The following is a 16,132-nucleotide window of genomic DNA, read 5'->3' as shown; positions in this document are numbered from 1 at the left end:
TAATATTTTCTTAGGAAGATTTGATTTAGGTCTCATTAAACTTGACTTGACATAGTCATAACAATTATGACTAACCTAGTGGCATGGGTTAGCTCGAATTGTTAGCCACCTCTAATCAGAATTGAGTCGACACATATGGCCAGGAAAGTAAGATCGATGGGAGGGATATGTCGACAAGAACGTATTTGAGTCGAGTCACTCCCAATTAAAAAATCAGTCGGTCGCATCTGCCCAACTTACCTTAGACACCAAATTATTGAACCAGAACTAATTGGGTTAGCCTACAATTCAGACTCTAACCTTTGAGCCAAATTAGGTCTTAACTTGATCGGGTCACATCTAAATGTGATTCGACCTTGACCCAGACTTAATCCCATTAGGCTGATCAATTATTAGCTTTCATGATCTTACCTAACCAACTCTTGATTCGGTTTGATCAACCGCTAGACCTAATTGAGCTACCCAAGCCTGAACCCAATTTTATGAAAATGTCTTAGATCTGAAATTTTCAATTTTAGACCTAACTTAATTTCATAAGCTTAATTCATTAATTAAATTTAGGTTCATAAACAAAATATGTAAAATAAATCTTAGGGTTTCAGGATCTAGAATTTTGCAGAAAAGTAAGTTTTGATTTCTGATTAAGGATGAACGTGCAGCACCCCTACACGTCATATGAACACCCCATTGAATGGGAAGAGAGGGTCTTAAAATCTTACTTTGTTCTTATGATCGGACGGCCATAAGGAACACCTTAATCCGAAATATAAATTTAACTACAAAACTAGTTAGATCTAAATTTACATATCTCATATATAATTTAAGATCTAACTAATACATGCTTTGCATACATCTCATGTATCAAAAATTGATCTAATTAACATACTTTCAGATCTGATACATTACATGTAATATCTAAAAAATAGAATTTAAATTGAACTATTTAAAATAAAAACTATTCTAGATAAGTTACTAGAACAATTCTACAACTAGTCTAGACATGCAACAGATCAATTTTATGAAATAATTAAAATTTTATTTTTTATTTTTTGAACTAATTATAATAATTATAATATCAAAAAAATATAAAATAAATTAGATTTAATTTATATTTTAATCTCATTAAAACATAAAACTTAAGACTATTCATGGATTCAACTAATCCTAGTCTAGTCATGCATCTCATGCATGTTAGATCTTCTTAGATTTAATTTTAAATATTTTAATTTCAAATCCTATCACATCTGATGTAACATCTAAAATCTTTAATATCAGATAAATAAAAATTAAAATCAGATCTAAATTAGATCTGAAATAGAGCCAATAACCTGGCTCTGATACCGGTTGAAGGAGGAAAACCATTTTTCCTCGTAGGATCTTCCAGATTTCATCAAATCTGGGGTAGAATAATTTAAAAAAAAATTTATCCTACATATATTTCAGATCTAAGTCTCTAGATCTAATCTTCATATCTAATATTAAGTCAAATAAATCTAAAAGGGATGAGGAAATAAGTAATACCTCAAGGATAATCTGATTACCCTGTAGATGATCTCTGCACAGCCTGAGGTTCTGATCTATCGGTATCCACTCAGGCAGGACCTGAAACATCTTTTCCTCGTGAATCTATGCTCCAAAAATTAGATCTAAATTTGATTAGAAAGATCTTCAAAAGTCTTCCTGAAGTTGGAGCAGCAGCCTGTCAAAGAAGTCCTGCAGCCTTCTGTTCCAGGCATCACCACGCCTTAGATCTTTGCCAGATGGACGTCCAACTCTTTGGACGTGAAGAGGGGAGAAAAGAGAGCAGGGAGGATGTGGAGAAGAGGAAAGGGGGCAGCAGTTATTAGGTTTTGTGTATAAAACAACTTCTACCTCGAAACCCTAGGCGCAGCAGGGTTTATATAGACCTGTATGCTGTGCAGTGCCACATCATTCAACCAATCAAAAAATTTCAATAAATTTTGGAAAAATTTTTATTGATGGAGTGATATCATCTGATCATATCAGATAAGAACCCCACCTTTTCTCCAAAAGATGGCACCAACATTGGATAAGCACAAATAGAGGTGGCGCCCAAGAGTTTAAATTGATCAAGACTCTCCAATCCTTATCCACTTGGGGTACCCACTTTAATCCAATTGGGCTAACACCATAATCTGATTATGGCACCCAATTTGATGTGGCTTGGCTTGTGGACACTTCACAAAAATCCTTCAATGAGTCCTCTTCAGTTTAAGACCCATATGTCAACTTTTGATAGATATCCTAAAATGAAATTGGCAGGTGCTAGAAATTAGCAGGTGTTGTCTTAAATTCATCTCATGAATTAAGACAAGCCTTTTCTGAGCTGGACAAGCTTCATTTAGACTGAGAGAAATCTTTTCAAGGTTCTCTGGATGAGTCAAATCACATTTGGTTCAGTAGAGATAGAAAAGATTACATGAAGAGAAAGTTAGGCTCAATCGTGTGCTAGCATGATTTCTTTGAACCTAATTGGATCTTATCCAAATCAATTGGGTTAGTCCAATTGATGACATCCAGATCCTAACTCTTATTTGTGTGACCCAGTTAGGTTCAATTCTGTATGGTAATGAGACATGTCATGATCTCATCATCGACATCATCGAAACTCCTTTCGATGGATCAGAACTCTTCTGATTCAGACAATTAGAATGATCGATCATCAATATCATTCTAATTGCTCCCAAAATTTATCAGTGACACCTAGCAGTATGTGGTGGCAACCCATCAGAACTGAAGACGAATCTCTCGGTGCAGCTACCTGTGTGATTGAGTTTCTCTATCATGAGTCCCGACTGAATTAGGGTTAAGGTGAACTCGTCAAACCCAACATCAGTCATATGAGTTAATCGATCGATACGAGTCCGATGTAAAATCTTAATGAAAAACTTTTTTCTATTTTTTTTACTCTACCATGGCCATGGGCTTAAGGACTCGATCTTTCAATTATCATAGGACTACTCCTCTCATCTACCGAGGTTGATAGATTCCATCTTGGTGTGATCTAATTCCTACTATGAATATGCTACAGCCAACATACACCTCAAAATTTTGAATGGCTAGGAGATCGAGGTTTGGTGTAGTCAAACTATAACACACTCAAGGTGAACTGTCGATGCACCTCAGGTCAAAGAACTAGACACACAACTGCAGCATCGAGCTAGTCATCAACGAGAAGGTAGACTTTCTTATGACTGCTCGATATGATCACACTTAGTACTCTCATTCTCAACGAATACCTGTACTCTCGCTCTGGTGTCTCCACACCATAGACTCAAGACACATCTATCCTAAGAAAGCGATCGTACACCAACCTTTCGGATCGATCACCATCCTCGTGATGATCCTATGGTCAGGAGCTATTTATGAGTTAGTTATATAAATTCATGTCTTAAATTTTCAACTCTTGAAAATATGAATTAACATTCATACTAACTCATAAGATGTATCACAGACACAATATACACAATGTGATAGAAGAATAATCTTTTTATTCATTTATAGTCAAAATTATAAATTTGCCCTTAGATCTGTATAGGAATGTGTCAGTCAATCTGGTATCTAGGGCACACATCTAACATCTGCTACTTATATTAAAAAGCATAAATTATCTTGCGAGCCTTTAGATGTTGAATTATATGTTAGCACCCCAGTTAGAAATACTTTGATTGCTCCCTATATTTGCAAGTTTTACATAGTCAGAATAAGGGGATATAGAATTACTGATAGATTTAACGATCTTAGCTATACAAGATTTTGATGTTATTTTGAGGATTGATTGGTTAGCTGCTTATCATGCTTAAGTAGCTAGATTGTTATAGAAAGAAGGTTATTTTTCAAATTTTGGACCAACAAAAATTTCATTTTATTGAAAGTGAAAGTACTGCCCCTCCCTAAGTAGAATCAGTATTTCAAGCTATGCGAATGATAAAGAAGAGATGCTTAGCCACTGTGAGGGACACTCAACAAGAAGGCAAGGAACTGAAGGATATTTTCATTGTTTGTGAGTTTTTTGATGTCTTTTTAGAGGACTTACCAAGGCTTCTACTAGATAGGGAGATTAAAATTTTAATTGAGTTAGTACCTAATACCACGCCGATTTCTAAGGCCCCATATCGAATGGTTCTAGCTGAATTAAAAGAATTAAAAGATTAATTACAGGAGTTACTAGATAAAGATTTTATTAGATCTAGAGTATCACATTGGAGAGCTCCAATATTATTTGTGAAAAAGAAAGATGGAAGTATGAGACTCTGCATTGATTATAGAGAGTTGAATAAGATGACTGTGCGGAACAAATATCTTCTGCCACGGATTAATGACTTGTTTGATCAACTATAGGAAGCCCAAGTCTTCTCCAAGATTGATCTTTGATCGGGCTATCATCAATTGAAAATCAAGGTAGAAGATGTCCCCAAAATAGCTTTTAGGACAAGCTATGGATATTATGAATTTTTGGTGATGGCATTTGGGTTGACTAATGCACTAGCAGCATTTTTGGATCTCATGAATAGGATGTTTAAATCCTTCTTGGATTAGTTTGTAGTAGTTTTTATTAATGACATCTTAGTCTATTCTAAAAGTAAATAGGAGCATGGAAGACATTTGAGATGTGTACTCCAAGTATTGAGAAAAAAGCAGTTATATGCAAAATTAAAGAAATACAAATTTTGGCTACATAAGATAGAATTTTTGCGACATGTGATATCAAAGGATGGCATTTCAGTAGATCCAAGCAAGGTAGAAGCCTTTGTTAAGTGGAGTTGGCCGACTAATATTTCGAAGGTCCATAGTTTTTTAGGGTTGGCTAGTTATTACAGAAGATTTGTTGAAGGGTTCTCCCGTATAACTGTGCCATTAATATGTTTAACTCAAAAAAGAGTCAAATTTGAATGGACAGAAAAATGTGAACAAAGTTTTGAAGAATTGAAGAAGAGATTAATAAGAACTCCAGTTCTAACTTTATCCTTTGGGAATGAAGGTTTTGTTATCTACAGTGATGCATCTAAGAAAGGATTAGGATGTATTTTAATATAGCATGGTAAGATAGTGGCTTATGCTTTTAGATAGTTGAAACTTTATGAGCAAAATTATCTTACCTATGATTTGGAATTAGCAGCTGTTGTTTTTGCCGTTAAGATCTGGAGACATTATCTCTATGATGAACGATGTGAGATATATACTGATCATAAGAGTTTGAAGTATATTTTTATCTAAAAGAATTGAATATGAGACAAAGAAGATGGTTAGAACTTTTGAAGAACTATGATTTGTCTATTAATTATTATCCAAAAAAAGTCAATGTGGTAGCAGATGCCTTGAGTAGAAAATCTTCAAAATGTATGGCTACATTGATTACCACCCAAAGGTTGATCTTGAAAGATTTGAAGAAATTAGAAATTGAGGTGTTGACACATGACTATAGTAGACTTCTAGCTTATTTATTTGTTCAACCTACATTGATTAAGAGAATTAAAAAAGCTTAGAGTAGTGATCCTCAACTAAAGGTGAAGTTGAAGTAGGTACTCGACCAAAATTTTATATTCACAATGATGGCTCTCTAAGACTTGATACCAAACTATGTGTGTCTAATATTATAGAACTGAAGAAAGAAATATTGAAGGAAGCTCATGATACAGCTTATACAGTACATCCTGAAAGTACTAAGATGTATAGGGACTTGAAATAAAATTTTTAGTGGAGTAATATGAAGAGAGAAATTGCTCGGTATATTGCATAGTATTTGGTGTGTCAGTAAGTTAAGCTTGAACATATGAAAGTAGCAGGACAGCTACAGCCTCTTAACATTCTTTAGTGAAAATGAAAACATATTACCATGGATTTTGTGGTTGGATTACCCGAAGCCCCTAGCGGTAATGATGCTATTTGGGTAATTGTGGACAGGTTAACTAAGTCAGCACATTTTTTGCCTTTCAAAGTTGGTCATTCACTTAAGAAATTGGCTATACTATATATTAAAGAAGTTGTTCGATTGCATAGAGTTCCAGCAATTATAGTGTCAGACACAGATAGCAGATTCATATCCCAATTTTAGAAGAGTTTGCATAAGGCATTGGGGACCAAACTAAATTTTAGTGCAGCCTTTTATCCTCAAACAGATGGTCAATCAGAAAGAACTATTCAGATCTTAGAAGATATGCCGAGGGCTTGTGTTATGGATTTTGGAGGCTCATGGGAAGAACACTTATCCTTGGTAGAATTTGCTTATAATAATAGTTATCAAGCTAGCATTCAAATGTTTCCTTATGAAGCGCTATGTGGCAAAAAATATAGATCACCTATTTGCTGGGATGATGTGGGTGAAAAAAAATTATTGGGACCTGAGATTGTACAGTAGATTATGCAAAAAGTATGACTAATCAGAGAACGGCTCTGCACAGCTCAAAGCAGAAAAAAGAGTTATGCTGATATAAGAAGAAAGAAGTTAGAATTTCAAGTAGATAAACATGCATTCTTAAAGGTATCACTTACTAAGGATGTTATGAGATTTGGTATCTAAGGTAAATTGATCCCTCGATTTGTGGGTCCTTTTGAAGTATTGGAGAAAGTTGGAGAGATAACTTATAGACTTATATTACCTCTTGCCTTTGCTAGAATCCATAATGTGTTTTATATATCAATGCTAAGGAAATATGTGTCAGATCCCAGTCATATTGTAGAGTATGAACCTTTACAGCTTAGATAAGAACTGACTTATAATGAGCAGTCGATTCGGATAGTAGACAAAAAAGATCAAGTTCTAAGATATCATACTATCACTTATATTAAGGTTCAATGGAGTAATCACACTAAAAGAGAAGCTATCTGGGAGCTGGAGAATGAGATCAAGGAGAGATATCCTCATCTATTCGCAAATTTAGGCATGTAAATTTTAATGATGAAATTTATTTAAGGAGAGGAGGATTATGTGGCCCACCCAAGGGGCTTTTCTTTTTCATGCAGCACATGGGTCTGCAACATGTGAACCTGTGGCTTCTTGCAGGAGCATCCGCATGCTTCCCATCGGAAAAAAAAAGAGAGGAAAGCATCCAGAACCCCCTCACTTTCTCTCGCACCCTCTCTCCCCCTCCCCCTCCCCCTCCCCCTCGCGCTCTCTCTATCTCTCTCTCTCTCTCGCATGTGCTCACTCTCTCCTTCCTTCTATCTTTCTTCCACGCTTTCTTCCCTCCCCATCTTCTTCTTCTTCTTCTTCTTTCTCCTCTTCTTCCTCTTTTCTTCTTTTCTCTTCATGGCAAGGTTGCTGTCTTAAGATTTTCTCTCCCATCAACATGAGCAAATTGTAATCTCTCTTAACTAATTTGTAGAGTTTGAGAATTTTTGGATGCTATTTGATAGGGTAAATAAATCCTAGATCGAGACTATTGTGCAGAGAAGGGTAGTTAACCAGAAATTTGAGATTTAAAATTTTAGGAAGTTTTATAGATTATTGCAAGATAATGATATGGTATTGATTTTAGATTACATGTATGTATTTCGAATTATTAGATTCCGAGGAGTACCGATGAAGTATTATTTAACTTGATAGGGGATTTTTACAAGATAAGTAATCTCTACTTAATCAAAGTAATTATATAAAATGATAAATACATATATTTTAAGAATATTTATTGATTTAATCATTGCCAAGTGTTTTAGAAATCATGCCATTTGTTTATTATACTGGTCTTATTGAGCCAAATATGAATCATAAAATTATGACTATTCCAAGTATCAAGTATTCATTGTATTTTGCAAATTGATGATTATATGCTTATTAGAATGATTTCTAATTAATAAAATTTTGGAAATACTCATATGAAACTTTAGACTTTATGATAGAAAATATGAATACATTAATTTGGAGAATTATGTTGCATATGAATTATCAAAAGTTTGATTATAATTAGTCACTTTATGAATTTTATGTACTAATTCATAATTTTATATATATTGCAATTTATATATATTATAGCAAAGATTGTTGAATTAAGTTTGTATATTTATACTGAACTCTCAGTCTACCTACGTTCTGGATCCTACCACATGGGGGTTGGACGTTGGCAATTGATATGAATTATTCCGGAACTTGATACTTTGGACCGACTCCACAGGGGTTAAATGCGGTACTATGGACCTACTCCATAGGGATTAAATGTGGTACTCTGGACCTACTTTACAGAGGTTCAATGCGGTATACTAGGCTTTATCATAGGGATTATATGTGGCCATAGTTGTATAGACTAATGAGTTATTATAATACTTTTGAAAAAAATAATATGATGATATTATATCCTCGGAAACCTAGAGGTAATCATCTAGTTTTATATGGATTGTAAAATACCTTAGTTTATATATGAGATTTCTTTGATTTGCATAGTTACATCTAATATTGTAGAGTTGTTAGTTGACTCTATTTACAGATATCATATTGTTACCTCAGTTTTTAAATCAAACACATATTTAACTTCAGCAACTTAATTTCTTTGATTATATCGTGGTTGCTTATTGGGCTGTTAGCTCATTATTATTATTTCTATATTTTTACAGAGCCTGAAGCTTGATGAGGATGAGTAGAGGTTTGAATGTAAGAATAGAGTGAGGATTTAGTTAGTCATTTCAGACCAATCTTTCAAATTTTGTAGAATCTCCCCTATTTTATCTTTTATATAAATATGTAAATTATGTAATCAAGGTTATTTATGATGGCAGCTATGAATATTTTATTTTAGAATTTGAGCTAAAGAATCTAATTTTACAAATATTACTTGTTAGTTTGTTATGTGAATGATAGGTTGTGCATCTTGCATGTCTATAAGGACAATTCTTTGCTAGTAAGTGGTGGCTGTTGATGTCTTCGATTTCTAATTTCGAGACCAGGGCATGATAGATCGACATTGCATATTAGGTTTAACATGATTTCTATCAACACCAACAATTTCCAGGTGATGTTGCTGCTTTTCCTGACAGCTGCCTCCTTTTCGCCTTGTGCATCAACTCTAGGCCCAAGACCACCTCCATTGCCCACCGCGCCCACAAAATTACCACTGCCAAAAAAGTTCATATTGCCCACAATTTTCTTCTGCTTCATCATTCACCAGTCACCTTCTTTTTCTAACTGCATTTTTTTCTATTAGGATCTCTAAATTGCCCAAAGTCCAAGACTTTCCCTCACTGTCAACTACCAATGCATCTTGCAGTGGACCTACTGAGTGCCTATATAGGAACACTCGGATGTCGGTGTCGGTGACAATTACAGACAAAGAATTGGATGTATTGGGTCTTTTTCTTCAGCTGTCTTCCTCCTCTTATGCACTTGATTAGTATTACTGTTTTTATTATCCTATAGACTACCAAGTGCAGACAGTAAAAGAAGATTCCTTTGTTTTTTTTACTGGATCCATAGCTCATTTAACTGTCAAGGCTATATTTAGTTTATCTGTAGGGAGAAGTAGCACTCAGGGGACGTTTTTATATGAAACTTTTTGCTGAGCTTGAAAGAAACAGATTGTCACCTCAGCAATATTCTGCCAATTAACTTATATTCATCTGATTTGAACTATATAGAAGACCACCAAAAGGGCCTTGTTCCAGCCATCTATCTTTCAAAATTCCCGAACTTCTATTCCCAATTAGTCATAAAATTTCCAATATAACACTAATGTCAATAAGTTACAAGAGAATCACAGGATCAATCGCAGCCTCCCTAAATTGCATACCATTAAATTGTTAGCTTATAAAAAGTGTTAATGTACTTGTTGACTATATAAATATCCTAGAAATCTCTAAGATTATGCAGCCAAATATTCAAAGGGATTACAAAGCATATTCCTAAAATCTATTGTTTTGTATTTTCATTGAGAGATTACGGCATCATATACTCGGGATATTCATGGCATCTACTAAATCTCCAAGATCATAAAGTCACTTAGCAAGGGATTCTCAACATATTCTTAGAATCTATTGTTGTATATTTTCATCCTTATGTCTATTATAATTGTAAGTAATTGTACAGAAATACTAAAAACTAATACAACCTTCTCATTATTGTAGGTTGAGAGACAGTTTCTTTACAACTCTAGTTTCCTTCGTACATGGTATCAGAATTCACCGATCCTTCTTGTCTACCAAAATCTCTATGCACTGACTTATCAATCCATGTACGATCCCTTGTTCCAGATTTCATCCCTCGGCTCTACATATGAGAAGTGGCGTTGAGGAAGAATGGCCCTACATCGGATAGGTTAAGGACTCTTATGTTGTTTATACACTTTCGGGCCCATGCTTCTAAATGCTCGGATTTTTATATCAAATTTAATGTGATAGATCTCTAACAAATCTTCAAGATAATACACCCAAATATTCAAGGGACTACTAAGGCCTATTTTTGGAATCAAATGTCATATGTTTGCCATTAAGAGATTATCAAAGCATATTGTTGGGATATTCATGGAATCTGTTAAATCTCCTAAATCATGCAGCCACTTAGCAAGATATTCTTAAAGCATATATTTGGGACTTATAAAATTATATAGAAACAGTATAAAAGAATGATGTATATAGACCTCCTCACTATTATAGATTAAGAGAGAATTTCTTAACAACTCCAGTTCCCTTTCTGTAGTACTTTATCAGTTGTGAACTAACAAGCCCTCATCAACCACCCTACAAAGTCTTTTGATGCCCAATCCTCTTAAATGATCATTGTCATCATGACCTTCTCAAACAAGCTGTTGATAGCTTCTTTCAGAAAGTCATGGTTCTACAACTGAAAGAATTGTTGTCTAGCCGATGCTGCCTTACTCCCATCTTCAGTGACCATGGGCCTTGTAAAAATGCTGGTCTCCCAGAAGGTTCAGCACCAGAAAGTCTTTTTCTCACGCTGACACTTTTAATTAATTCTTCATCACCACCCTTGTGACACCCTACTAACTTAAATCACCAATACAGCACTTCTTCATTTGTGCTCTATCTTCCTACACCCCCTGTTGCATGTACATTAACAGGCTGTCTTGCTGCATTGCCTATTAAACCATATATGCTGTAGCCCCCACCAAAGTCCCCACTGCAAGAGCTCATATTAACCAACCAAGATTCTATTTCATTTCCTACTTCCCTTCATCTCCTGCCACAAATCTTTTAATGCTTGTGCCATAAAAGTTGTCGTTCGTCCTCCATTTTCGTTCTTCGCTCCTAGTTATTGAAGCACACAGACAGTCAGACAGAAAGGTATGTGTATTCATTGAGCAATAAATATTGGTGCTGATCCTCTCATTTATTCCTATAAACTCTTGGTCATATAGACTCCTGATCAAGCCTCCAAGGAACATGAAAGCTTTGTCGTAGGAGGATTTGTGCCACATTCACATAACACACGCAGAGGGCAAAAACAGTAACACCAACAAAACACAAATAACAGGAACAAAACCTAACTCCTCAAAAACATGTTACAATTCAGTTGAAAATAGCTGTTAGCTCAGCTGGTTGGCACCTTTCTCTCTAAATGAGAGATCTTAGTTTTCAATAATGCTTGATGTAAACTCTGGCTGAAGCAACAGCAATATCTGAGACAAAGCTAGCCTCTCCTATATCTAGTAGGAATTTCGGATGAAACACGGTACAAGAAATGCTAGGGGGTAAGGTCACCAGTATTAAGAAGCTGTCAATCCAATTCAATTGCTTTTTAGTGAAAGAGGCTTGATGAGTCTAGGTAGATCCATAAGACATGCCATGTTAAATGGAAATCATGCGATTCCTTTCATTAAAATCCAATCTGACAGAGCTCATAGGATGTCCTGATTTTGCTATGTTGGCCCAGAAGAACAACACATCACACCAACAAACCTACCTCATAAGTCGAGTATAAAGTGGGACTCTCTCTAAAGCGCATCACTCCAAAATATGTTCAACCAACAGAACAACCCTCACATGCAATGTAGCGTAACCAAACAATCAACAGCCATACACCTCTCAATTCATCCATTCCTCAGCCAGCCCTAACTGCTGCTTTTTCTTGAGTTGGGGCCAGCTTATGTACAAATAAAAAACATGGCCATTTTATGGAAATTAGTAGCCATAATATAATATAAGCTTGATCAACCACCAAGCGAAACCACAAATAACTTTCCTAATTTGGGAAAATAGAAGGAAGCATTTGATGAAAGGAATCAAATTACTAGCCAAAAAGCCAAATTGAAACATGATTTCATTTTATAACAATAACAATTGAACAATATATAGAATCAACAATGATGGTCCAGCTCTAAATATTAATATGGAGTTTTCCAGTTTGAGATAAATACGAGCTCCATGAAAAAATGGGAAAAAAAAAAAAGAACAAGAACAGAATACTTGAAGAACAACAACACTCTCTCCTTCCCTTAGGTGCATGATGTATGTCGTCTGTGATACAGAATCACAGAACCATACTAGCTAGGCCGGCTTGTAAGTCTTCTCCACCATTTTCCTGAACTCTGCAGGAAAGAAAGGTTGGAAACATTAGAAAAAGGTTTTCGAAACCTTTTGCTTTATAAGATCACATCATACACACCTTCTTGATTGACCCAAAGTGCTGCAGCTTGAGTGTTGAGAGGAGAATCATTATTTGGTTCTGAAATCATTGTCACCACGTAATTATTAAAACCACATAGCTTTTAAATCCTATGGACAGATGCTTAAAGAGAAATTAATTACTCAAAAATCAAAGTTACCTCCCAAAAGACTTTGAATTGAGAGCAGTATGGTTCTCACATCATATGCAGATGACCATTTATCCTGAAAGCCCATGAACATCAAAACTTAGTCATTTCTCAAGTAAAGAAATATTGAACATAAAAGTAATGAAATATGGCAAGTTTCCTCTATATACCTGAAGAATATCCAAGCAGATGGCTCCATTGAGATCAACATTGGGGTGGAAGCAGACGTTCTCGAGCTTGACCTTTGGAGGCTTGAAAGGATAATCAGTAGGGAAAGAGAGGGAGAGCTTGTAGACCATTCCCTCATAGACAGTGTCCTTGCTCCCAGTGATGGTCCCTTTCCAGCAGAAGATGTTGTCTCCCTCTGGGAAAGCAGATATTCCTGGATCTCCACACATCTGAAGACGAAGCCAATAAAAGGAATCATTACAAGACATCAAACATACCACGTTGCAGAGATTGATAGTAGGAAAGAAAAAACAAAAAAGCACAAACAAAAGTATAATATGGAGGAGGGAGAGGGGGGGGGGGGCTGGTGGCTGTGGGGAGGGGGAGAGAATAAGTTATCTTTTCCTTACCATTAGAGCCATCAGTTCTGACTGCAGCCTGTTTGCAGAATCAAACGGAAGAAAAAGTTTTTAAGTATCAATAGAGAGAAGATAACATAACAGGAAGGAGTAGATGATCTATGAAAACTTGTTCTTTCGAAAGAGATATTCATGACAACTTATTTAAATGAAATGAAATAAGCATTATCAAGAAAGAAAGGAAACAAAATTGTTAACAAACAAAACTAAGACCAAAATGTTTCAGAAAAATTCAATAGAACTGTTAACTATTCTGAAGAAGCTTTAGATTAGTTAAGATGAAAAGTATAAAAGCTCTATCCAAGAAGAACCACATCATAGTTGTAGCAAGAATTAGCCCTTCCATTAACAGCCTAAAAACTAAGACGGTTCGCTTCAGGGACTGTAAATAACAAAGAATTTCCATCCACGGTCAGAACCCTAAGATGGATCTAAGAAAATTCTTTTGCTGTGAATCAGCTCATGAAGTTCGGTAAAGTATATATATATATATATATGAGATGAGATATTTATGCACGCTCGAGGCAAAGAAAAAGAACCTATTAAAATCAGCAAGCTTCCAAAATCCATAAACATAAAAAAATAAAAATAAAAGCTTCATTCCTTTTCCTTTCTTCGTGAAGGAAACTCAATCATTAAGGGGATAAAAAGCCCATACAACCATTAAACCGAAAGAAAATCATAAACAGAAAAACAAAAGGTCCATTAGTAATCCTTTTTTTTGGTTGGAAAAGTAACGGGGGAAGCAAAGAGCTTTCCCCCAAATTTATTGAAGAGATTAAATTAAAACCATCAGGAATCCTCTCAAAAGAAAGAAAGGCCCATCACGAGTTCTAAATATAAAAGAAATAAATCATAACTTGGAGGGAAAAGATCAAAAATATTTAGACGGAACAAGAGGAAGAGATGAAGACCTCTTCAAGACGGACTGGCCATCGGGGCCCTTGGCAACAGGGAGAGGCTTTTTGGTGGCGGTAGTGGCTGATGGAGCCGGAGCGGCTGGAGCGTTGGGGATGTTATCTTGGACATCTTGGTTCTCCCTCGGCATCTTCACTCGCGTCCGCCTGTTTCAGAGCTGAGATAGGTCTGATCCACAAGAAGAAGAACTGCCGAGATAGAGAGAGGGGCTTGATTTTGGATGGTTTTTCCAAACAAAGAAAGAAGAAGAAGAAGAGACTAATGGAGGCCAATCTCTTCTTCTTTCTCCGGAGGACCACAGAAGAGAGAACAAGAGAGACAGAGACGAAAAGAAACTGGTGAGAATGGAGAGGGGGTTCCTCCGGGCGGGGTCTTAAAAGCGTCTTTCCCAGAGAAAACAATGAATCTGACGGCCTTTTTCCGGATATTTGAAAAATATTTTTTTGACCGTTGGTGGGAGGGATGTTTCGTTTTCCTTTTTTTTTTTTTTCAAAATTATTCCGCCAACGGCTACTTTTTATGGATCGGGTTTCAGGAGCGCTAGGTTTGGGCTGTAAATTGAACTGATTGAGCCATTGTCTTAGGATAACCCTTTTTTCTTAATTTTTTTTTCTTTAGTCAGAATTTTTTATGAAAGGAAAATACAGTACTTTGTTGTTTGTTTGGCTGGACAAACTGATAACTAACATGAAAGAAATTAAAAAAAAAAAAAAATCCCTCCAACAGGAAGGAAGGTGGAAAATATATTTTTTAGAAACATGTGATCAATGTTTTCAGGATCTTTCTTTGACTAGAATTGCATGCGCTGGACCCTTCGTCATGTTCTTGAACATCCTCTTCCTCATTGTGGCATGAATTTACTATAAAGAATTTGTTTACAATTGAAATGGAAACACTTCGTGAGAACCTAAAAAATCTTTTGGATTTATAGATCGCAAAGGAAGATAGGAAGGAGGAGAGAAGTCTTTCTATCTTATCTAGGCCATTTCTATTCCTCTCCCAATTATCACAAAATGGTGGAGAATTTTTAGGAGTTTAAGAGACTTATCATATGTAATCAAGTAGGCACATGAACCAAGCTTGCGAATTCCCTCTTAGACACCCTACCTTGGTTTCCAACATCTCTTACTTCTACATGATGGACATGGCCTCTGTCCGCCAACTCCTGAATCCCACACATATAGACAAAAATGGGCCTTGTGATTGGTGCATACAATTCCATTTGGGAGATCTGAACTAGTAACCTGTTAGAGCCAGGTTGGAGACATCAACCTGTAAAAAAGAAGAAAATGAACACGGTGCACATTATACCTGAGGCTCATTTAGTTACACCGAATTAAGCATCTCTCAATCCCTCAAGAGATCCATGTTCAACCTCTCTATAACTTCACATGTATCCACAATTATTTCCAATCTCATAATAATGACATAACCAGCTAGTTGATGAATACAAGTGACTAGCGCAATTTCAATATCGTGTTTCACCTTGATGTCACTTGGATCAAGTTAATTATTTTCTTAGTAATATCCATTTGGTTGAATCGTTCATAAATATAAATAATATATTAGAACAGTAACATCAACTTCTATAGTTTGTGACATAGTCTAAAGTCACATATGGTACTGTTGAGATCAAACTCATGATCTCCAGAACTCGTATAGTGAGGAAGATGGGATCTATTCACTCACTCCCTAATTAGACACTGAGGCAAATACATTATGAAATGCATACTACGGTCAAAATTCTCTATTTTATAGAGTGATGTCTTTACTCAAAACATTATAGAGTCTTAGTTCAGTCGCATCTCAAGCACCTAACCCAACTTTTGCATTTGCTCACTCTCAACAACCTCACACCTAGCTTTATATTGGTTTCATGAATGGTAGGGAGACATCCATGTTGGCTCTTAA

At 35.7% G+C, this 16,132-nt stretch overlaps 1 protein-coding gene across 1 annotated transcript; it reads right to left on the bottom strand.

Annotated features, from left to right (window-relative positions):
* Positions 1-12,210: 12,210 nt before the first annotated feature.
* On the bottom strand, positions 12,211-14,565 carry LOC105045362 (ubiquitin-conjugating enzyme E2 20). Its single transcript, XM_010923617.3, has 6 exons — positions 14,218-14,565; positions 13,295-13,322; positions 12,887-13,114; positions 12,729-12,792; positions 12,569-12,628; positions 12,211-12,491 (listed from the first exon to the last, which is right to left on the bottom strand). Exons 1-6 carry the CDS (start codon positions 14,349-14,351, stop codon positions 12,451-12,453), a joined length of 555 nt encoding a protein of 184 aa, XP_010921919.1. The 5' UTR covers positions 14,352-14,565; the 3' UTR covers positions 12,211-12,450.
* Between the last annotated feature and the right edge of the window lie 1,567 nt (positions 14,566-16,132).

Source organism: Elaeis guineensis, chromosome 5 (assembly GCF_000442705.2).
Source record: "Elaeis guineensis isolate ETL-2024a chromosome 5, EG11, whole genome shotgun sequence".
NCBI lineage: Eukaryota > Viridiplantae > Streptophyta > Magnoliopsida > Arecales > Arecaceae > Elaeis > Elaeis guineensis.
This window is presented reverse-complemented; position numbering and strand designations above follow the sequence as displayed.

Excerpts from the sequence above, each read along its gene's own strand:
- LOC105045362 (XM_010923617.3), bottom strand. The coding sequence starts at position 14,351 with ATGCCGAGGGAGAACCAAGATGTCCAAGATAACATCCCCAACGCTCCA. Across the intron at positions 13,323-14,217 it reads GGCCAGTCCGTCTTGAAGAG|GCTGCAGTCAGAACTGATGG; the intron begins GTCTTCATCTCT and ends TTCTGCAAACAG. Across the intron at positions 12,492-12,568 it reads ACTTTGGGTCAATCAAGAAG|AGTTCAGGAAAATGGTGGAG; the intron begins GTGTGTATGATG and ends TCTTTCCTGCAG.